Source organism: Ascaphus truei, chromosome 7 (genome assembly GCF_040206685.1).
Source record: "Ascaphus truei isolate aAscTru1 chromosome 7, aAscTru1.hap1, whole genome shotgun sequence".
NCBI lineage: Eukaryota > Metazoa > Chordata > Amphibia > Anura > Ascaphidae > Ascaphus > Ascaphus truei.
Genome location: NC_134489.1, coordinates 80,625,782 through 80,651,508, shown reverse-complemented (window position 1 = coordinate 80,651,508; position 25,727 = coordinate 80,625,782). Strand labels below are relative to the sequence as shown.

Here is a 25,727-nt window from a genome sequence, read left to right as displayed (position 1 = left end):
TGGGTAAAAATTGAATTGGCTGCCCTCAACAAATGTATTTAATGACTCATTATGCCCTTACAATATAATTACACATCTCTGTTAAAGTGGGAATACACTTTGCATTGTTCTTGTGGTTTTGTTTCAATAGGTGCAGCAGAAATGCTTTAAAGAAATGTAATTATCCAAGATGTCGATCGATCCTCTCTCGATCGGCAAAGATCCTGCTTCCCGCCTATTTCAAAAGAGGAAGTGCCTTGGTAAACGGATGCTACTGTATAGCGTTAAAAGAATGCATTAGTGGGGGGGAGGGGGTGAAATAAAACGATGTACCATCGCAGGGGTTCGCAAACTGGGGGCGTGGCAGTTGTAGAGGTCCCACGCTCTCCCCCCAGGCATTTAAATTAAATGCCGGGGGACCACGTGAGGCCTCTATGACACACTTCCCTTCCAGCGATGCGTCGTCATGGTAGTGCGACGGCAAATGATGCAGTGGGGTCACGTTACCATGGCAACGTGATGTCAATGACCCCGCAGGTCATTTGATGCTGGGGCCGAGAGGGGGGGGGTGCGTGAGGCGCCAAGGAGAGCAGGCAGTGGTACGCACAGGGAAAAGTTTGCGCACCCCTGTACTATCGAATACACAACTGATTTTTTTTTTTTAAACACAATTAGGACTTTGAATATAAGTTTAATACATTAAAACTCATTAAAAAAAATAAAGAATTGGAGGGAAAACCGTCAATATTTTCAAATACTACACAACTAATTTATTTGAAAAAAAAATTAAAAAAAAAAAAAAAGAGTGGGACATGACTCTTCCAAAAAGTCTTAAAAACCTCCTTAGATTGAAAGCTTTGGGGGACAAAAAATATATACATATTGATAAGCAAGTATTGGCCAATACGAGTCAGAAGTAGCATGTCTAAACTCCCTATTATTAGTGCCATGTCCATCCACTCTATTTCAGAATTGTATAATTTTTGCAAAACACTCAACATTTAAAGCCTATATTACATCTAAAATGTTTATTGCAATTAACTCATCTAGGTGCAGAGGTACTGGAAAATCATAGGAAAGAGATGGTGATAAAATGTTACCACATCTTGATTGGAATAAATCTGTGGGACTCAAAACTATTACGACAGTTAAATCAGCTGCAATGCCACCATCTTTTTTTTCTTTTTGATGCACATAATACCGAATACAGGCATACCCCGGTTTAAGGACACTCACTTTAAATACACTCGCGAGTAAGGACATATCGCCCAATAGGCAAACGGCAGCTCACGCATGCGCCTGCTAGCACGTCCTGAAAAGCAATACCGGCTCCCAACCTGTACTGAAGCTGTGCGCAAGCGGGGAGACTATAAAGCCTGTTACAAATGTGTTATTTACATCAGGTATGCACGTATATGACAATTGCAGTACAGTACATGCATTGATAAATTGGGAAAAGGTAGTGCTTCACTTTAAGTACATTTTCGCTTTACATACATGCTCCGGTCCCATTGCGTACGTTAATGCGGGGTATGCCTGTACTCTCTGAAAACACTTTGAAGCTAAACTTAACCCAGATATCTGTTGGTCATGCAAACATGAGGTTGGAACTTTACTGCAGATTCATTAAGAGGCCTGCAAGCACCGGTACTATCCAATGTTATCACCCATCTATTTGGATTGGGTGCGCTAGCCTTAGCAGCGCTTAATGAATCCCTTGGTGTTTAATTTAAAAAAAACTGCAATAGAGGTGTCTTTTTCTGGAGAATGACTTGGCACTTTACGCAGAAACTGGTCTCAGTATATCCTTTGAGTTGTTAATTTTCAGGTCATCCACCAAACAAAGTTGGAAAGAACTGCATGCACGCCAAGCTGTATTTTCAATACGAAATAGTATTTATTTCACATCAAGAAAGAACAATAAATGGTTGGTGTGCATTACCTTTACTTTTTGATCCACCAAACACATTAAACATTTATTTGATATTCTTAGGCCGCGGATATAGTAGGCGCGTGCGACAGAGCGCGTGGCATCGTTCGCGCCTGCCCCACAGGCGATTCATGGCCTTTGGGATGGGGAAGGGGAGACGCGACAGGGAGGTGTGTCGGATTGGTGCCCGTGACGTCACTTGAGCGGTTCGTCCTCATTGGCTGAACTGTTCGCCTGACCCGTCCGTCGCGCAACAAAATCTTTTTTGTCTGTCCGAGAATAGCACAAGGTCGCGCTTCATCGCGCGATCTATGGGTTGCCTCATAGAGGTGTGGCCTTTTGTATGCGCCGCGCGCCATCGCAGGGAGTATGGACATGGCTTAGTCTTCCAGGTCTAAAATTAATTATATATCTTAGGAAAGATATTTCAGCCCTGAACCTGAAGAACTGGATATTTCAACTTCCAAATATGAAAAAAATGGCTGCACAAAATAAAAATACCTATAGACAAATTGAAAAAACATTTCACAATGTAAATATATTTCTTGGCGTCATATTCCTCTCTGTAGTATTTTATTTTCTATTATATTATTATTGTTTATTGCCAACGTTTTATATCATTTTCCTTGGGTTGCTAATATGTTTGTAAATTGTTAAATCTATTCTGTACGCGAACAAAAAAAAATCTATTACATTGTGGAAGGTATAAACGCTGTTTATAAAAAACAAAGCAAACATGAGTGAAAAATATGAAACATTTAATATCAGTGAGTCGGACACAAGTAACCATTTTTTTACAGTAAATATTAAAATGAAAAGGATACATATATTCAGAAATTAAGAAATCAAGAATATCTCTTGATACTTACCAGACTTCACAATAATGTAAATGCAGAGATACTCTGACTGTTTTTTTTTTAGATTAGGCTTTTAAATTACAAACACCATTCTTTCTGCAATGTATACACCATAACATGCTAGAAATGTATGCCACCAAAGAACCAGGAATCTTGTTGTGATCATTGACACTCAATAAATACAAATGATTACATTGGGCTCTTACGTCTACACGATTTCAACTGACATTTTTAACCTATTCACACAACTTTTATTATTAGAAACACATTCTACAATACTCCCCATCCTTAGGTGATTATGGCAGAGTATTGTATGCCTTTACACAATCAGAGAACACAAACATAAGATTAAAGCTATAAGTAACATCAATACAGGTTTAATTTGTTCTACACAATATCAGTAACGTCAGGAATGCACATTTAATTCTTTCAAAGGAAAAAAAATCTTTCCATTTTCTCTTATGTGGGTTGTAATTGGTAATCATTATTGCCTCTGTAACACCGGCTAGCTAACAAGGATTCATTTAATTTAACTCATAAATTCCTCTGTTAGCCTCCCGCTGACATTTCCAAACAAGTTTGCTAATAATTTGAAACTTGAAATTAGGCTTTGTTGCTGAACTGACCTTTCCTAGTATCAAGGTACTAAAGCACATCAAATTTTATACAAAAACAGAAAAACCGAGTGGCTAGTGTCTTTATTCCAACAAAGTAGTGCTCAACTCCATTCCTCACGCTCCCCAACAGGTAAGGTTTGCAGAATCACTTTGCTTCAGTACAGGTGGCATAATCAGTCCCTGCTTCAGCACAGGTGGCACAATCAGTCCCTGTTTCAGCACAGGTGGTTCAGTCTTTGACTGTGCTTCTGATTGAGCCACCTGTGCTGAAGCTGGGATCGCCTGAAAACCTGACCTGTTTGGGGGAGGGAGGGGTGGCTTGAGGACAGGAGTTGAAACCCACTAGTCCAACACGTAAATATAATTGTCACATATGCTTTTCTATAAATTTCACTGGATAACTAATTTATTATCAAACTGCACCCTAATATCTTACACATTCGTAATTGATACCCAACATTTTCACAACTGAATATTTTGCCATCAAACCAAGGGCATGAAGGAAAACATAATGTTTTTTAACCTGCAAAGTTAACTCATCAGACAAATAAACACCCTACTTAAAAATGTACAAACCAGACTGTGGGTTATATTTTTCATTATTTTGTTACCTGCATTTTCTCTTTTTAGATGAGAATTTTTATGAATATTTTAATGAAACATTAGATTTAGTCTTAGATGTACTGCATACGTGCAGATGCTTTAGATACAACTTCTTGTTCATATGTACTACTCCAGCGGTGCGCAAACTGGGGGGCACAAGATTATTTAGGGGAGGCGCAGGCTGCGTGCGGCGAAACCTGGGGGCAGGCAGAGCTGTGCACGGGCTGCCAAGCTCTGTGCTGCTGCTCCTCTGTGCTATCTGCCTGCAGCGTGGGCAGGCCTTCCCTGCACACAGGCAAGCCCTCCTCCTCCTGTCTGTTACCTGTCCCAGTTTTCAGCAGCAAACGGGTGCCGGAGCAGGCTTAGTACTCCCCCTCCTCCCCCAGGTGAAAGTATGTGTGTGTGTGTGTTGTGTTTGTTGTGATTGAGTATGTGTGCTGTGTGTGTTGTGTCTGTGTTGGTTGTGATTGTGTGCGTTGTGTTGGTTGCGAGTGTGGGTGTTGTGATTAAATGTGTTGTGTCTGTGTTGGTTGTGTTTGAGTATGTGTTGTGTGATGTGTCTGTGTGTAGAGATTGTGTGTTTGTTTGTGGTTTTGGTTGTGATATGAGTGTGTTGTCTGTGTGTGTCTTGTCTGTGAGTGTGTTGTGATTGAGTGTATGTTGTGTTGGTTGTGATTGTGTGTGTATGTGTGCTGTGTGTGGGTGTTGTGTCTGTGTTGGTTGTGATTGAGTATGTGTTGTGTGTGTGTGTTGTGTCTGTTGGTGCGCGGGCGGCCAAGAAGATGTGCGCGGACGGGCAGCCGAAGATGTGCGCAGGCGGCCAAACAGGGTAGTGCAGGTGGCGGCCACGTGATGGTGTGTGTGCGCATGCGCTGGGGCTTTGGAGGTACGGGGGAGGAGCACACCCGAGCGCTGTGATGTCAAACGCCCCTCCTTCCGGTGTCTGCCCTGCAATAGTGCTGTGTTCCTGCTCTCCTCCGCTAGCAACCTGCTTCGCTGCGATCCTCTGCAAGTGAAAGGGTAGGCTGCCACTGTATAAATCATACTATGAATGTACAGAAATAATAATTAAAAAAAAGTGAAAACACTTCCCCGCTCGTGCTTGCAAAATTATGCAGGACACCCTGTGCTCATGCTTGGAGAGTTGGTGATGTCACCGCTGTGAGGCAGCGTGGACGCAGCCTAATTTTGCGAACTCAGCCTAATTTTGCAAGCACGAGCTGTTGAAATATGTAAGTGTTTAGACATATTTGTATTTACATTGTATACCGTTTAATAAAGGGGTTTTTTCATTTTATTTTGATTACATCAGGCAGGGGGGGCCCGAGAAATTTCATGGATAAAAAGGGGGACTCGGCATAAAAAATTTGCTCACCCCTTTACTACTCAACACCACCTAATTTTTATTAAAGCTTGGCCACCACATTTCTGGTCATCACCAATCTATTGCAAAAATAAGGTGGACTATCAGGACTTAAAGAAGAATCAGACTGGTTATTTATCTCTTGAAACTATTGCTGTTTGATAGAGGGTGAGGTGGGAACACAATGTGTGCACATTATTTAACGGATATCTGAGGCTTTAACAAACTCCAAGATTTCAGAATAATTCACGCCCCTTCCTCCATTATCCAAAAATATGATTTCTACCCAACCATGTTTTCTTTTTAACTTTTTTTTTTTTTAATTTTCTTTCCATGGGCCAACAAATAACCCCATCTTTGTCCCTCTCCCACCTTGCCTTAAAATAACTTTGGCGGAAAAGCCCAAGAAATCATAGTCCTTTTAAACTAATGTAGTAACTAGTTTTCATTTGTAGTTACACATCAGGAAATTGAGAATTATGGTCAAGTAATTCAAAACGGAAGTCTGAGTACAGTAGAAATAAATTATTATTTAATCTATGCACAATGTTTTAGGACAATGTTATTAAAGGGAGATTGTGGTAATGTGGAAAGAAAAGGCTTATAATAGGTTCTGTTGCTGGAGGCATTCCCCTCACTGTGAGATGCTTAGGGCGATAATTTAGAAATCATTCTGAGGGGTCAGGAATGCCAAGGCCTCTCACAGAGTGATCAGTTTCACTTACATGTCATAATTGGGACACTACACTCTGGCTGAGACCAAACTCTACGCTCATTATTTCAGCATAGACAAATAAATAACTTATTTAGGGCTGCTTGGCAAGAGTCCGCTTATTTTCTTATTACAATAAAATAACTAGGATTAAAACTAGGATGACGTTTCCTCCAGGAAGTCAACAAGAGCCCTGTATCGATCACTGTTTATCAGGGAAACACAGAGGAGGCACAGTACATCTTAACTGTCCCATATTCCTAAAGCAATACATGTTGCAGCAAAAGCAACTAACACTGGTACACATGTATTTTGCTAGACGTACGCGCTGTGTTTTGCTATAGGGAAGATCATTGTTTTTTCATAGAGATGTAGTGGCTATTGAATGTTTTTTCTCTCAAGATATTTCCACCTCTCCCATCACTGCATAAGAGACCTTATATAAATCAAGCATGATTGAGTAGATATTCATGCAAGCTTTCCAAAGTCGACTATTGAGCCCAAACATGAGCTTGCTGCTGACATAATACAGTATCTCCTGTTGCAAGGACATCTCATGTTCCGAACAATCAGCCTAACCAAACATTTATCTCTTGCAGGGAGGACTTTTATCAGGGATATACTGTATAAGCGGCATATACCATATAAATATAATGGAGACAATGCTGGATGCCAGGAAAGATTCAACCTCAGAAGCTTATTATAGTATTTGGCTTACATTTTTAGCTTCAATTGCAGAAATACTTTGTATTCTATCTATTGCTTGTGTAAGAAATAAGTGGACTTTTCACTTCAATAAATATTATTTAAAAGCATAGCTAGTGTGGAATTTTACTATGAGCATATTGAAAATGTAGATACTACATTATATTTTGAAGGAAGTGATCTCCTGCTGGTTTACTTCCTGTAATCACTTGCAAGCCATTTAATCATTAATGAACCCAGCTAACTATACAAAGCAAGTCAAGCCAGAAAAGCATACTTAAGAAGAAGAATTGAGAGACATGAATGCTCAACTCATAGATCTAATTAATTAAAATACCACCAGTATCTTTCTGTCTTTCATCCTATTTTTCTCTATTCAAATTTCCCACATACAAAAACATATTTTATTTCTATCAATTATCTTTTTAAGTGCAAAATCAAAATATAATTCATCTAGTGCAAACTGGGGGCCGCGAGATTTTTTTGGGGGGGGGAGGGGTGCAGGCAGTTGCGGAGGTCCCGCACTCTCCCCCCAGGCATTTAAATTAAATGCCAGGGGACCGCGCGAGGCCTCTGCAACCCCTACTTACCGGGATTCAGCCGGCTTCAGCATGCGTGACACTGGCAACGCGGCATCAAAGACGCCGCAGGTCACGTGATGTCACACGACCCCACGGCGTCATTTGACTCTGCGCGAGATATGTAGGGGGCGGCCAATGGAGAAGGAAAGGCAGGGGGGGGGGGCGCCGCAAAAAAAGTTTGCGCACCCCTGAATTCTAGAGATCCTTTTTGCAAACTTTTAGTACATGCAAAACGGTCAAAATCCATTTGCGGAATTTCCTGAGCTTTCCATTCAAAATCCGTTCCGCATTGTAAAATTAGTTGGCAGATTGTTCCGGTTTAAATCAGTGCGTATTTTACCAACCCAATCTTCTGATTCCGCAATCTGTGTGCAGATTGTGGAATCCAGATTGAATTATTGGTAAAAAAATAAAAAAAAAATCCAAATAAGAAGAATCGCACTTTTTGAGATTGATTCGCGGAAATCCGCGGACCAAAGAAACCAGCCAGTCCGCAGCGGATCCAAATCCACCCCAAAAATTCACCCATCTCTACAGTACATGCAAGTACATTTTGACATCACAGTAAAGCAGAATAGTGTATTTTTGATCACCCATTTAGTTATACTTGGATAAGTGTTTAGAAGCAGGATATTAAAAATAAAACAGCTCCATAAATGGGAACATATTCACTAGTAGTTGGAACACACAAACTCTAGGTATTATATGGAGTATATTCAGGCCGTTACTCCCATTCTTAGGCCTTGTCCATGCGCGCGAGAGAGCTGCGCGATGAATTGCATTCATGGAATGCGATCGTGTACTGTATAATGTGTGCGTGTATGTGAGCGTTGGCTGGAGAGCTGCTTGCGGAGACAAATTATTTTGTATTTGCCGCGCGATGGCCGGGTCACGTGAGTGGTTCGCCCAATTTGGGTGAACCAGAGACGTCACAACCACGCCCCCTAAAACGCCAACCCCCCCACGCACACAACAGCATATTTGTACATGGCCAGGAATCGCCCCAGCTTCATTAGCGCGTGACGTCACGGTGCTCGAGGGTGTGCGCACATTCAGAATGGACGAGGCCGTCAGGTGCTAACAGGGCCTTTTTCTAGTCCAAGAATCTTCAATTTGCAGAGTCTGGGCCAAATCCAGCCCCCAAGGGACCTTGGTGTGGAACTTGGACTGTTTGCCACTGCTAATTTCATTGTAGTTGCTCATTGCGGTCAAGTGCATTTATTCACACAAACTCACTATAATACAAGTGATAACACAAGTACAACTGTTATAAGTCCTGTTGAAGCTTATTTTTTTCTTCTTCGAGATAGCTATAGATATAGCGTTACACTTCTGGCTTTTCTACTTGTAATAGCACGGTTATAGTCCAATGTATTTATTTTTTTAGATGGTGACCCTACAAGGCTTGTGCTTCTTAATAACTGCAATGCCTAGAAAAAAAACTTCCTTTTAAAAAAGCAAATAGCAAATCTGTATTCATTTTTCTGACAGCAGTTGCACTTAGGAAAAAAAAAACGGAAGTGATAAAATGGTTCTTCACAAATTCAGACTATAAAGACTTGAAGGAGCCAAATTGTTTCTACCAACAAAGTAGCCTCAGGCTGGAATTTTCCCCACTGAGACTTTTGCTGTTAATTGCCTCATTGTAGAGGAAGATGATTCCAAAACCAAAAAAGGACTCCCTCTCTTAACTTGCCTTGTGGCATTTTAACCACCTGTTGATTGCAGTTTTTTGTATTTTTTAAGCCTTATGTGTGTGTTTTTAAAAATGGTAAATACTGTATGTACTGTAACACAGATGAATAGTTAAAACAGCATATGCAATTTGTAAGAGGTTACATAAACATACATATTTTATGTCACACTCAGCTGTGCATTACACATTTTAGTAATGCCACAAAATATCAATATACTAATGACTTAATTAAAAATTATACAAAATTGTTTGCCAATTATGTGTAATCTATTCAAACATTTAATATACCTGTAACATGAATGGTGCTTACAACCAGATGTGCGTGTTTACATAGTAATTAACACGGTTTTTGTATGCAACAAACCAAACTCAATACGTAACAGATATTTACAAATGTTCACATACTGTATTTGTTGCATTGACTTTTAAAGTTGCACTTATTGTTTGTTTTTAATCACATACCAAATCATTCTTTCCAAGACTGCATTAGGTTCAACTATCCAAATATACTTATGTTACACACTTATTTCAATGCTACTTAATACAGTATATTCTTTTGAGCCTGCTATTTAATATATTTTTCAAGAAGAGCCTTTAAATATATAAAAAGCTTGTAAAATCAAAATGGTTTTATATACAATTAAAAAAAAATTATGTATAAACGATAATTTTTTCAGCAACAGTCTTAAATGTGCCATGTACCTAATTTATTTATTCAGTAGCAACTGAAAGCATATCTGCCAGGTGATTAGATGTGTGTGATAGAACATAGATTATGATGATATTGTCATACAGGGTACAAGTGCTCTGGATTTTCATCTCGCAGTCCTACATACAGCCACAAATTCTAGCAACAGAAGATTAAATATAGGCTCAATTCTTTCTGTTCTCTGAAACAATCTTGTAAGCATCTGGGTTCCCAAAGACATAAAAGAATCTAGTTACATTTCTAAGCTCTTTTGATTTGGCTGTTCGTAGTAGAGCCATCCATGAGTGATGTCAAAAATAGCTTTTGAAAATAAATGGTGAACCTACAAGTGCATTCAGATATATTCTTGTTGGACCTTCCAGTATATTTCCGTTGTAACTTGAAACAAATACTTGATTTAAATGTATTTCAGGCATCACATTGTGATACCAATTGCCCGTTAGTGTCTGAAAAAGTCAAGTCGCCTTGCAAAGTCTACAAATGTAACATTCACCAAAATAAGTGACAGAGGTTTAACCGTTGCTCCTGGGTGCAAAGGGACAACACGGCATTACAATAAAATATACTGCCAGCCAGTGAATGGCTTACAAAATACAATTAGTTTCCACTGAATTCACCATCTACAGTTAATTAATTCCCTTTGCTGTTAATGCCTCCATCAGGGAAGGGCTTAAACAATGCATTCATATTTAGATTTATTAAAATGTCAGAAATTATATTTCCAACAATATCTATCAGCTGCAAGTACAATACTGCCAACAGAAACATTTCACATGTTACAGTCTTTTTAGATGTTACTGTTCACAAGAAAGTTATGGCGGCAGATACAAAAATGTTCCCTTGGTTTAATTTTGTAAAGGCAGAAAATAAATTATAGCACAACTAGAAGATTGACATAGATTCTCTAAGTACACGCCATCTCTACATCGTCACGCCGGGTTTTATCTGCACATATTTAGATTCTAGGCATTAAAATACAAATTACAATGCTTGGTATGCGTGTCTCTTTTTAGTTTCCAAAATGTATTTTACACACACACACACACACACACACACACACTGTATGTGTAGATAAAGTACACACGAGGTGTTGATTTGTAAAAACCTACATTTGTAAATCGGATTGTGACACTGAATAAAACAGCACAGCAAAATAAATGAAAATATAAATACAGAACATCTGTGTACACCGTGTATTGCTGTGAGCTTGGTAGTGAAAACAAGATGTAAGTGAGCTGGTTGGTGAAGGGAAACATATAAACTTGACAAGGAAAATGTGAGAACTCTAAAACTCCATTACATTTCTAGTTTCTGGCCTAGAGTGTTTTTTTATTTGTTTGTTAAATAGGGAGTCTAGGTTTTACTTTTAATGGGACAACAGCATATTTTACTCAACTGTTATCTTTGGACAGATGCCACTTGGTAAACAAGATTCTAGAGCAAAAACTGCAACAAATATATCACGGCATATCCTCATATTTGACATCTGTTAGATTGTTACTTTGGGTTCAAGCTGTACTTACAAATATTTAAGTAGTTGATAATTAGACATCGATATTAAAAAAAAAAAAAAACAAGTTTGATTTCTGATTTTTAACATGGTCTGGTTTTCTGATTGATTTAATACTGTTTCCAATGGTCTAATGTACAATATGTGAGAGATAATACAGAGAAGCAAACATGTCTACATTTATATACAAGCACTAGCCATCCAATGCTTCCCTAAGTGAACATCAGTGGAAAAGATGGAGAATACGGAAGCATACAATACTTGTAATGTACGGTATATGTTTTTAGGCCACATAGCACTGAAGGAATTAGTACAGCTTAGAGGTTTATTATCTATGAGCCTTTCCTCCCACTCAGGTGATGACTGTACTATCTTTTTTTTTTATCATTGCACATAGCTCAGTGAATCTTTCTGTCCATTGGTCTTCTGCCTCTATGGAATCTGTATACAAACATTTGAATTCATTCATCCATCTTGGCTACTATGAAGCATATTGTACTATCAACAATAAATTAAATCAACTGACAGTTAATTAACTATTTATAAAAAGAAAAACATTGAAAGAAAGCTGACAAAGGTAGATAAAATGTGGCATTCAAATGTTCTAATTTAGGTTCTAGTGCCTACACAACAACAAAGTCTCAGTGAACATTGCAGTCACGGAACTATTTTATTAAATAACTTTCCTTGACACTCAAACGGAAACATATTTTAGAAAATTCATCACAAAAGCATGCATCCAGATACATGTCAATAGTAAAATACTGTATGCGTTTATCAAAAAGGCTGTGTACTTATCTGAAGCATGGTACAGATTATTCGCTCTGAAATAATACCATTTGCAAGCACTAAAATAAACCCATTTACTGTAAAATTTGACATTCATTGATTAAATGTAAAAAAAATTTACTGAATGTTATGAAGTAGAACAATACGAATTAACCAATCCAACTCCGTAATCTGTTTTACAATGAGTTAACCTAGCACCCAGAGAAACAACAAAACTGTAAATTAAAAAATATTGGTGATTACTACGTTTAATTGTTAAAGAGTTCAATTATTTGGCAACTTATCCTGAGAAACAATAGATTTAGACATCTAAACCCTGCTTACTTATTCTGTGTGAAATTGCTACATGAAAGATAGTTGGTGAATATTTTATTAGGAAAATACTTTGTCTGTTTGGATGGGGTTAAATGAAGTCATTCAAGATCTTCTGCATTTAAGTGACATCACTTAACCTTCTTCCCACAAACAGGTATTGTGCAAAAGTATTTTCCTTATGAAATATTCACAGACTCCGTTTCATTGCAGCCATTTTACAGAGCAAGCAAAGCTGGCTGGCTTTTTCCGTCTATTTTTGAGCGAAATCTTAACACTCATAATTCAATATCACATGCAGCAGGGGTTTTGAGAACAATTCTGCCACACTTCTAAATTCATTTATTGTTCTTTTAATTCAAATGTATTAGAAGATTATCAAGGCGCACACAACAACACAAACTTTTATTGTCAGTGGTAACAAATGTACTTAATCTTTATGGCTCTTATACAATTTGAGTAATTTGTGCTAAGAGAAAAGGTTCTATTTACGGATCATAAAAAAAAAAAAAAAATCTAATTGTTGCCTTATAAGTAAAAAAAGTGAAAGTGATGTGCTAATGGGACGTGAATGGTATCTGGTTTGGAACACACTGGATAACTGTCATCAAGTGGTTAAATCCCATGGCAGAAGTAAATATGCTGGTATGAAAGAATTTGACCATCAGACTCACATTATGTTTTAAACCCCAAGCTTTGGAATCATTCATTCATAGAAAGCAAAGTAAAAAAAATCCTCATTTGTTCAAGCAAAACAAAAAACACAGAATTAGAAGCAGTTTGTATCTTGCTGTGAACTAAGAAGTTAATATCCCCTGCTATTGGGAATGTGAATTTAGAGCCTCTCTGGCAACAGCTAGAATGAACATTTTCATGCTGAAGTAATTACAGCACATTTTCGTATTAGCGTTTCCTAATTGCAGGAAATTAGACTCATGGTCTATTAGTACAAGCATTACATATGCTTGTATCACATACTTTTGCATTGACAGAATACACAAATCTATAAAGGGAATATTTACTTAAAATTATAAACTAAAATGACAATCTAATTTTAAAGGAAACAACAATATTTGATATAAAAAAGCAAACTTGTGAAATGTCAAATATTATCATTGTAGATTAAAACGTTAAAATTATTATTCAATGGCTTGGTACCTACAGTATTCTGTAGGGGTAATGACAGTTCAATAAATCCAGTACAGCGTAGTATTAAATGGTCTTTTAAAACTGCAGCCAGCCCTACTGACACTAAAAGGAGTTAAATATCCATCTAAAGGGGTTAAATATTAATTAGATAAATGTTACTAAAGAAATTAAAAAAGTATTGCAAAAGCAGTCTCTTTAATCTATGCATGAATACATTATTATTAAATAAGAATATAAATACAAAAATAAAACCACTCACAGTAATATTATGTAATGTGATAAAACAAAAATCATATTGTATGTCCCAAAACATTGTTGTTCACATCTTAACAGTGATAATGTGTTTTTATACTTATATTGCATGCACACCTGAGAAAAAGCAATATTTGGAACCATACCCAGTATAATGCTTGATTTGAATATAGTGGAAATATAAACAAACTCATAGCATTATAATGGTTGAAACCCACCAGCTGCAAACATTTTCAGTTTTTAGCATCCAACAGTATTTATAAATGATTGTTAAAATCTTGATATGTAGTTCTGTGTTTACCGTACACACACACACACACACACACACACACACACACACACACACACACACACACACACACACACACACACACACACACACACACACACACACACACACACACACACACACACACACACACACACACACACACACACACCACTTTTCTTTTTTTTAAGGTATATATTATGATGAGTGTTTGTTGTCCTTAAATAAGGGCAACAAACACAGCTTTGGAATATTTAAAAAAAAATAACTTTGAACTGGATTTTAACGAGGTCATTCTTAGGAATAATGTATAACATATTTTAGCATTTTTTGTTTCATTTAGAAAATATTTTAAAAGGCTTTTGTTAAACGCACCTTTTAATCAAAACACCTCTAATAATATATTACTAAAACTTTACGAATATGTTATGTGGTTTTATTTTCCCTTGTGTTATATACTATATTTTTGGGATTGACTCCATGTCTACAATTTTACCAGAATACTGTACTATCAAGATCACAACCTATTCAAAGGAGGTATTCCACCTTCCAAATGTGTACTTGTTGTTATACATATGCCTCTTTATGAAAGAACATTGATATGATCTGATGCCTGCATGAGAAATGTATAAAGCACTGTCTACATGTTTGCCTATGTAAAAAACTAAACATCTAATAATAATATATATATATATATATATATATATATATATATATATATATATATATATATATATATACATACATACATACACACACACACACACACACACACGTTTGTGCATGTACTACTACTGTCCTACTGTCTCCGTACATTCTCCTACCTACCAATTAGACTGTAAGCTCCTCGGAGCAGGGACTCCTCTTCCTTAATGTTACTTTTATGTCTAAAGCACTTATTCCCATGATCTGTTATTTATATTATCTGTTATTTATTTGATTACCACGTGTATTACTACTGTGAAGCGCTATATGCATTAATGGCGCTATATAAATAGACATACAATACAATACAATGTATACATACAGCGTACATTACACACACACAAACAGACAAGTATCTAAGTTTAATTTTGACATTCTCTCTCCAAGTCAAAATGGTTTACCCAACATTTCATACAATTTAGCTTTGCTAACATAACGTTGCCAGTAATGCACACAGGTCTATTTATTTGCGATGTGTGAAAGAGATATTTTTACACCTTTTAGCTATATTTAATCATGGTCAAGTGCTAATAAAATGTTTTTTTTAAGTGCTAAGTCACTACAAATATTACTTATGCTGAAGTGAATTGTAGTAACCTATAAAGCTTCCTCTTGATTCCATGTGAAAGATTTCTGCGCGATATGATTCATTATTTCATGTATTGCAGAAATTCACCGCTGCTGCTTATTCCTTTTACTGTTCCCGCAGTTCCATTTTTCTAGTGTTTCCCTATCAATGGCTTAGGAAAGGTATGTGCAGATTAATCAATTATTTATATAGGCCTGATCAGAAGTATACTTTAATGCCTCTCAAAAGGTGTCTGAGGGGACAATCCCCCCCCCATCGCAAAGTCAATAATTAATAACATAATCCGAGCAATTCATCAAGTGCCTAACAATAAATATAGCTCTTTAACCCTTTCAGTGCTGGCGGGGTCTGTAATTTACTGCAGGGAAATGAGTTCCAGTACCTCTGGGAAGGTTACGTGAAGTTTGTTCTCTTAACCCCTTCTTTGCCAGTGGTCACTGGTTACAATAAAAAAAATTAAAAAAAACACAGGCAACTATCTCTGTTATTGTATTTGGAGATTGGAACGGAATGTCAGAAATAGCAAGTATGAATTTACACAAATCTAAAAAAAAAACAATCATTGTGATTCTCTCTCTCTCTACATGTTGATTAGCTGATTAATTGTTGATTAGGAATGCGGCAAGATCAATCATTTGCTCCAGCACTGCATGAATACATGGCACTAATTGAATCTGACAGTCCAGATTTTTTCTTCCACTAAATTTAAAACACAAACACATGCAGGTCCCTAGCAAGGGCTGTGGTCAAAAGGAGTTCACCAGTCACAACAATTTCAAAAGGCAAGAATAATTTTGATCTACCCAACTAAGGCAGATGAAACACTTTGTTTGTGGATGACTGTTTTATACATCAATAATGAAAGCATATGCATCTAAATATAAGGAAATACAGTAGAAACATGACTCAATATTAGAACTAGCAAAAAGCAGTGATTTGTAACAAAAAGTCTAAACCAGGAACACATCAAAACACAAATTATGTAAAAAGTCCTATAAGAAAAAAGGGATGTGTTTTGCATCGATTGAATGAAACCCTATTTATATGGAAAAATATCTTAGAAGGCTTTTGTTAATAAATAAAGATACATTAGTGACCACTAAAGAGCATATAGCATTCAGCATAATGTTACAGTATAGATACCAGACCTATTGATCATACAAAGAAGATCCTGTAAATGTGTTGCTAGAAGAAGTAACTTTGTGTAGGAGCCATATCCTGCTACAAACATGAAATAACACAAAAGGCCTTAATGCCTGGCTGTGATTTTATTTCAAATATAATTAATTATCCAACAGAACACTCACCAATACCCCTGGGTATTTGCACATGCGTCTATAGGGGATATTAAGCAGTTCTGAAGTATGTAACCATTGCAGACCTAGACTTGTAGTAGTAGAACCAGAAATATGAATATTACTAAAAATATTTCATGTGCAAAAACAAAAAACTTATCTGAACGCAAATATACGTTTCTCAGGGTTTTTTTCTCCCATTTGTATTAGAAGAAAAAAAAAGGAATAACTTAAAAGAGTAGTCAGTTTAAGGGGAAAAAAACAATGCATTTGTAATGCTGTCTCCCAGAGGGGTCTTCTAACAATGATTGAATACAATTAGAACATTAGGGGGTCATTTATCTAGGGCACAGGACACAACCACAAACCTGACGCAACTACTGCCATTTTAGTTTCACTGTTGTAGCGATCATGCGTTTATTTTCAGCCATCGGTATACAAAAAAAAAGACAACTGTGTTAGTTATTGTCGCAATAAGTGAAAGTCCTAGAAAACTGGAAAAGTTTTCTACTTGCTGTAATTCCTAAGTTGCTAGAGAGGACTTAGAAAGCAGTGAGCCGCTGGGCCCATTTGGCAACGAAGGGAGTTAAGTTGATGCAAATGTGGTTTTAATTTGTGTCACTGCTTGCCCCTTAATAAGTGACTCCTAAATCACCCATTTCACACCCAGCACTGATATTTCAATGTAAACTGCTAATAACTATATATGTATATATTACTTAATTATGGTATAAATTCCTCATATATTTTTAGCAAAATATAAAGTCCTACGATTTTAATAATGCATTGCAAATTGTGAAAGTGACTTGTGACATATATATAAATATATGCCAATATATAAATAATGGCATGTAAAAACAGAACAACCATTATACTTAGTACAATAAAAATAATTATTGTGTTTCCTTTCACTGTTTACTTTTGAAAAACACACACAAAGTCTTAACTTAGTGCACAGCATATATCATTAAGTAAGAAACATGACACATGTATGCAAACAACCACTGAAACATTTATTCACACATTATACTAACCGTCCTGCAATAACCCCTTCTCGGTCTATGGAAAGTATTGCTTTGCACACCAAAAAAAAAAAGCAATTACACTCAAAGCCTCCAAGTTTTGCTCTTTGCCTTGTGTAGTAAATCCCAGATTGTTTTTGTTGGACCCTTTTTTAAAACATATCACACTGATTCCTTATTTTGTTTTCTTAACTTGTTTTATAAATTTAGGATTAAAAACATCAAAGCCGTGTCCACATAGGAGCCAAGTTTTAGAGGATCAATGTGACAAGTCGCAGCTTGATAGATGTTTCTCTTGATAAACGACTTGTTCAAAAGAGACATTGCAGCTCTCATTTCCTGACCACAACACACTTTTAATTTGCAACAGCAGAGCAGTCAGGAGTGTGAGGAGTAATTCCCAATGCCCAGCTTTTCAGTCCAAAACAAAATAGCACAACTGCAGTGCATCTACTAGTCATTATTTATCCCTAGGAAACTTTTGTTTGGCTAATCCTTTATATATTAGAAATAGAGCTGTGTGTTTTGGGGGATTATTGTTATGATGTTTGGTCAGATTTATAAATCAAGCAGATCATATATATTAATATTTATTACACTTAATAACTGCAGTAACAATTAAAAATGTAAATTCAGGGCTAAAAAGGAACAGACCGTCAGTGTCCCCTAAATATCCCAAGATAGCGGAAATGTATTCCCAATTTTCTTTTTACCTACAAATGTTTAAGGTCTGTACAAACTAAGCCACTCAATTCCAGCTCCCTCTACAGTGTACTATCACTGATTTCAAATTTCTAAATGTAATATCCTCTTCATCACCAGCAGAAGCCCAATCTGTTCTGAATATATATTACAGCTTTAAGATCACAGAGGGAAATCTCCCATCTGGCAATCACATTCGCTTCAACAGCTCCGGGAAAAAGGTTTTGCTCTCCAGAAAACATTTCCCAGCGCAGATTATGTGCATCTAAAATAAACAGTCTCCTTATTGATCTCCTTCAAGTCAACAAGTTCCGAATGCAAAATGCATTCAAATTGGTTTCATTAAAACATGTGTATTTGCATTCTCATATGTATTAACCTGAAAAGTCAATCTTTAAGAGCATATTGCAAAGCCTGTTGTTTGATCTCATTTAGATTTTTTTTTGTTACCAGCATTACAGAAAAAAATCAAATGAAAAACATCCAACAACTTCTTAAATCTTACTTGTTCCATGATCTGTTTAAAAAAATCTTATTAGATGAAGTGCAGAATGATGTGTGTACAAATTAATTTGAGATCTTTATCCAAAGTCTTATTTTTACATACTGAATGGTATAAAACACTTAAACAAAATCTCTTTAAATCCTCTATGCTCTATCTCAGCTGACCTTTAGTATGGAGAGGTGGAGATATGGAGTGAGAAACAGAGAAAGGTTAAAATATGTCAGTTGCTATTTTCTTTGAACAACAATTAAAAAGTTTTTAAAAAAATCACATCAAAAGGAAAGAATATTTTAGAAAATAACCTTTGTAGTCAGATCATTAAACAATCGATCAGCATCTATTTTGGTTTACAGTATATGCAGAATCCAAATTACCATGAAACTTCATCGTAATAAAGGGATAAAGAAGTGAAAGCATGTTAAGACAAAAAAAAAACACCCATTGTATTTGGACAGAGAGACAGTATTGCAGATTACCCACATCCTAAAACATATTCCAAATTGCTTCTCAGTGTTAATACGACATTACTAACTGTTCCCACCCCATCTGAAGTTTGACATATTTACATGGCCATGCAAAATCGTGCAACTTTAAGCTTCCAATATCACAAAAATATAAAAGCATCAATAATTATGTTGACATAAACAAGTGGTATCACAGTAAAAAAAAAAAAAATGTCAAGTGCACTGTTATATAGGCATTGATCATTTACAGATAGCATAAGGGCATGCAAAATAGTCAGAGTTTTGTCACGCTATTAAACTGTCATTGTTATAATAGTCAGACACAGTTGAAGTAGATTCCAAAACAGACATACCATAAACACTGGTGCTACTGATCATGTCTTGCTCGCAGCACAAAAAGCGGAATAGGATTTTTTTTCACAAGCTGGAATTCCAAAGGTTGCTTTTCATTAAAGCCACTTTTCCTCTCAGCTATCAAATGTCACTGCCTTGAAACGTGGGCCCTTTCTTCAGGTATTCATTTAACCTACATGCATATAATTAAGTGGGAAAGCAACATCAACAAAAAGATCTCAGATCACAAGTGAAGAAAGAGAGAAGGGGGGGGGGGGGGGGGGGGTTGAGTACATGACCAAAAATGCAAGTCTATGTCAATTTTACTCACTCCCATTTAAACTAACAAGAGCTCCAGGGAGGATAGTAATAGGATCAGTAGATTAAATTATACATCTTTTCCCCCCTGATCCAAATCAACAATACACCCACCATGCTGTACCCCCTCCAAGATGCTGGGTTTAGAGATTGCACTGCAACAGATCCTATGACAGTTACAGATAACAGATCCTTCCATTAACCAATGCAACTGTCTGTTAAATGATCCAATCTGTACTTCTACTTCACTTATAGTGAGTTGTGCCAGCGCCTGGCCACGCCCTGCTTTACACTTTCTAAAATCATAATAAAAGTTGATTAAAAAGCAATGGCAATATAAACAAATCACTGTGGAAAGGCTACTGCCAACTCATGCTACTACAGTTGGCAATGAATAATCTGCAAAAATACGCACTGCAATGGTACATAGGCTCAGTATATTCAGGATCATTAAAAACAAATGGCCCATTTTTATACCCCCCATAATTAAAGTAACATCATTTCAAGTAAATATACTGTAAGCTAAAAATTTTTTAAAAAAAATGCCCAATGCCCATTAAATTCAGACTTAAAGAAAAATCATCATTATAGCAGATCATAAGGATCTCAGAAGTCGTGACTTACCTGGATGTGTGACACAAGGAGCCGATAGGTTACAGTAGCATCGATCTGCTGGGCTTGCTGATGAATGGGAGATCGGTTCAAGTGAAAGCAGCAGCAGCTCATGTTTTATAAAGAGATAGTTACAAACATGCTGCAATAAATGGGCACTTACTCAACAGATGTATTTTTTTTCAGTCCCTCAAACAATGCCGATATGGGGAGAATAAAAAAAAATATTGAAGTTTTAATTTGTGTTTCTGGCACAAACCCTCAGCAGGGTCGCAATCTTGTTTTCCTTGTGCGTGGGGGCTGGACTGCTGGAAGCATCAGACTGGCGTCTGATGAATGTGCTCTGGTCACTCCCCTTATCCCTGCCCCTCTCCACAGTGTGCACGCTGGAGGATGCAGTCTGCAAGCACTTCCTTTCCTCGTCTATATGATAGGCAGAGCGCAGTGACAGAATGCATATATACATACACTGTAACAACTTAGAGGCACATCAATGTATCACATACATCGCATTGTGCTGAGAGAGTGTATATCCGGATTTCTCCTTGTCATCCCATGTACAGCGAGAAAGAGCTGCTCAGACCAGATACTTGAGGCAGGCAACATGCAGCAGGGGGTGTTTACAACACGATTGATTGATGGCGTCAGCCTCACAGAGAGGGATTTTCTAGCATGAGCCATGAACAGGCTTTACAGGGTACTTGCCAGTGATTTACTGCAGTAGATGTGGTAAGGCAGCCACCAGTTCATTTACTGTATCATATTACCTAATAATTAGACAACTCTCATTTCTTTGCCATGGCAAACCTGAGCAGCTTCAAGGAACCTGCTGTGTAAAACCATCCCTATTCTTTTTCAAAGAGAGACTTGATGCAGGCTCTCCCATGCTGACATTGTAAACCATATACGTTGCTGTAGAGGAGGCAGTGTGTTTGAGCAGTAATAAGCATGTGCTGGCCAAGCCACAGCCAAATTCAAATTGCCTGCTGCCTATAGAGACAGATCTCTGCTAAGAAACATGTGGAGAGGACTTTAAGGTGCCTGAGGGGTTATATATCCATGTCTCCCGGCTGCAAAACTGGAGCAAAACCCCTAAACCATATTAATTGACGCAAAAATCCTATTGCTTCCTATGGATATTTTTTTTTTTTTTTAAATAGATCAAGTGCAATTTCTTGCACCAGTTTTGCAACCTGTTAACCTTAATATATATATCCCGCAAGGACTGTGTGCAGACTGACTGGGTCAGGTTCTGGCAAGGTGAAACCCCCCACTCAAGTGTGTTTGGAGAGAGTCAGCTGGTAATTAATGATCCAGTAATTTATAATATGGAAACAAACTACTTAATTGTTAATCTTCAAGCTTTTGATATTATTTATGGTAAAGTAGCATATAGTGATCAAATGTGCAGCTAAAATTAGTGGTACTGTACCTTCTAATAATGTGTATGCAAGGGTTACTTGAGTAGAGATGTGAACCTAATATCCAGTTTTTAAAATCCTCATTGATGCCAGTGGGAATTTTTGTCCGATAACAGCCTGGACAGCTTCTCTGGTGTACATAGAATTCCCCTTACGTGTATATACCAGCAGAGTTTATCTCTACCCATACAGTACATACATCCTTTGGGTATATGCGTTTCCTTCCCTCTGTAATGCTAGAGTTTACATGAGGTAGAATCCTGTAAGATTTGGAAATCTCTGCACACTCTCAGTTTGTCTATAAAGAACTGTTATGTTGCTCAATTGCTCTATTTTTATTTACTTTACATGGTTTGTGTGTTTTAAATGTGAAAGTGGTTCAGTGAGTAAAGCCACTCATTCTGAATACCGTGACATTGACTTTGAAGCAGTTTAAATCCAGTATTGGCACCTCATGACCTCAAGCAAGTCACTTTATCTCCCTATGCCTCAGGCAAGTCACTTTATCTCCCTATGCCTCAGGCACAAAACATACGGAATGGGGCAGCTTACCATAGCCGGCCGCCTTGACAAAGCCAACTCATTGCTGCTGATCAGCCACAGAGGGCAGCACCCCGCTATGGTAAGTTATTAAGGGGTTCACTTTATGGGTTTTTGAGTAAGGGGTTAAGATTAGCGATTTTATGGGTAAAGGCTCCGATTATGGGGTTTAGGGTAAGGTGTTAAGGTTTAGCTTTTCATGGTAAGGGGTTAAGGTTTTTAGGGTGAAGATTAATGTTAGGGTTTTTTGGTTAAGGGGATAACGGGTTAGGGTAAGGAGTTAAGGTTAGGGGCTTTTGGAGTAGGGAGTAGGGTTAGGGGGTTACCTTCACGTCAAAGTAACTGGCAGCGAGCTGCCCTCGGGGTCTGATTGGCTACCCCCAAATATTCCAATAGTGTTTAAAAAGTAATCCGATAAAACCTTAAAATACTGGGATAAATAAAATGTGGCCTCACATAAGGCCCAATTCAGAGCCTGATAGCCTACATCCAAGCCAAAGCCACCCTCAAACAATAAAGGGCCATCTTCAATCTTGTTTGACGCCATGGATCTTCAATTAAATATAGTTACATAGTACGTGAGGTTGAAAAAAGACACGTCCATCGAGTTCAACCTATGTTAGATTTAGACGACAGATAGTTATCCTATATTTGTATTACAGTTTATTGATCCAGAGGAAGGCAAACAAAAAACCCCAGTGAAACATTATCCAATGACGTCTCATGAAGGGAAAAAGAGTAATCTCCTCCAGTTATCTGTTGGAGAAATAAAAATATATTTTTTTTCTTGTTTTTCTTTTCTTCGAATCAGTAGCTCAATCCCCAGTCTCCTCCCTCGGCCTACAAGGTCCAGTACCCTACGAAGTCCAGATGATAAGAGACCTCTCCGTAGATGGGGCAAGTGCCTTACTAGTTTCTTTGGTATGCAAGGTGAGGTAGGTAGTGTAGTGTTAGGGACATTTTAACCCCTAAGTAGATCTTTGTGGCCCATAGCTATTTGGCTACTAGGGGGTTAATATATTTGAAAGTGTTGTTAAATATTTGTATCTATATCAAGTTGGTTTATGGTATGTTGCCTTATGTATATGATAGCCTTATCGACAAGATTGGCCCAATGCCAGCATGGAACAGGTGATCAAAATGTGCAGTAATTTTTGACTGTAGAATGACATCGGCATTTTGTGAATAGCATCAAAATGGGTAAACTGGCGTTACTAACTAGTATTTATACTCATTTTCATATTTGTAGCCTTTTTGCAATTTAGTGATTTAGGGCCATAGATTGTAAGCATGTCGGTGCATGGACTGTGCTTATAAAATTCTATGTACAGTGCTGTATACCACACACTATATTGTAAATGTGAAGTGCTTTGAGTACCATTGAGAGAAAAAGGCTATATGAAATAAAGTTATTTTTAGCTCCAAATGTTATTCGTATAAAATGACTTGGTATTTGGAGAAAATAAAATAACACATCTAGCTGAATTGTGACTTACGAAAAAATACATACTACTGTATATGTATTTATCTAAGCACGGTGACAAGTGTTGTAAATCAGTTACTGAAATGAAGACTACATGGGTTTATTATACTTTAGTTATTTGTTCAGTTTTATCTGATAGAGAAATTTCACTAAACTCCTGCCGCTTGAAAACTGTGAACAAATGTGTTTCTATCTAGTATGGTGCAAAGAAATAATGTGCTTGCATCCTTGCAGAACAGTTTGCAAAATGTTTTCATTCCCAAAACATAGCAATGATTTCAATCAATCATTTTACAGTCATTCTAAATAACATTCACAAACCTGACAAGTTTTGATTTTTTTTTTTCCTTTTCAGTGATACCTATAAAGCCGTGATTCATATAATCTAATGATTTAGGCACATTGTATAAAGTGGTTAGAAACTGATATTAAATAGTTAATTAGTACTAAAAAGTACATAAATGAGTATTATGTCAGTGTCCGGAAATGTAATGGCAAATTGCTCTTTTTCTAATAGTAAATGTACACTTACTGTTTAATTATTACACTATTGTAAAAGTACTGTCACCCAAAACTCACATAATATGTTTCTTGTGTGGAACACTTCAGATTAGCCTTAGGCTCCATTGTGTAACATGGACCATGAAACCACTGTTTTGATTAAATAGCTTCTCCAGTTAAGCCTGCGTTAAGGAAGTACAGTACACAACTTATTAACAGTATTTTCATTGTTTAAATGTGCAACCTACTAATTTCTTTGGTGTTGTTGTTTCACCTTATTCTATTCTATCTATGCGTGGACACTATTTTACTTGTTCACTTTTGTTGGAAATCATTGCCGTTGAGATTGCAGGGTGATATATGAAATCTTTGCAGGGTGTATGTACAGTATGTATGTATATCTTTATTTATATAGGGCAATCTATGTACATGGCACTTCAAAGCAGTAATAAATATACTGTAACACATCCTGGAAATAAGTGCTTCAGACATTAAAGTAACATTAGGAAAAGGAATGGTAAGGGATGAGATACAAAATCATTGCAGGGTGATATACAAAATCATTGAAGGGTGACATATAAAATCATTGCAGGGTGATATACGAAATCATTGCAGTTGATATTGTTGGGGGTACATACAAAATCATTGGTAAATATCCATATGTCTTTCAATATGACAGAGCACAGATTCTACGCTCCCTTTATATCACCTTTACTGTGTATGTTTTTGTCCCCTTTATGTTTAGTGTTTTTTATCCTTGTTTTGTCTGGTAGAAGTTACACACCACTGAGTAGCGCACTATTTTTGGGACTATCTTGGACTTTTAGATTTGCCTGTTGTGAAGGGCAAACTTTTAGTGCTACAGTACATACACCTGGTGTGCAAATTCTTGTTGCTTTGTTGCTGCATTGCTGTTATCCTACTTGTGGTTTAATTAGATACAGGTTATCTTTTATTTAATATTGTTATCACATTCTAATTACTGTAATGCATTTATTTCATGCTATTTAGGTTAGGTGGTTTGTTCATATAGAGTAGCGCTAGGAGCAGTTTATTTTGTATTTATTGATATACAAAAACAGTCCAGTTGATTTTGCAGGGTGATATCTGAAATAATTTCAGGGTGATATACGAAATCATTGCAGGATGATATACGAAATCATTGCAGTTGATATTGTTGGGGGGATATATGAAATCATTTCAGG

General features: G+C 37.0%; 1 protein-coding gene across 3 annotated transcripts in view; it reads right to left on the bottom strand.

The window, feature by feature from the left end:
* The window catches only part of FIGN (fidgetin, microtubule severing factor), a 146,544-nt gene extending 125,429 nt beyond the window's left edge, over positions 1–21,115 (bottom strand). The window contains exons 1-2 of one of the 3 annotated variants that reach the window (XM_075609202.1): positions 20,590–21,114; positions 19,668–19,840 (exon numbers count right to left, since the gene is read on the bottom strand). In XM_075609202.1, coding sequence (XP_075465317.1) covers positions 19,668–19,692 — 25 coding nt within the window. In that variant the 5' untranslated portion in view covers positions 19,693–19,840; positions 20,590–21,114. The other 2 variants (XM_075609203.1, XM_075609204.1) reach the window with 2 other exon arrangements.
* Between the last annotated feature and the right edge of the window lie 4,612 nt (positions 21,116–25,727).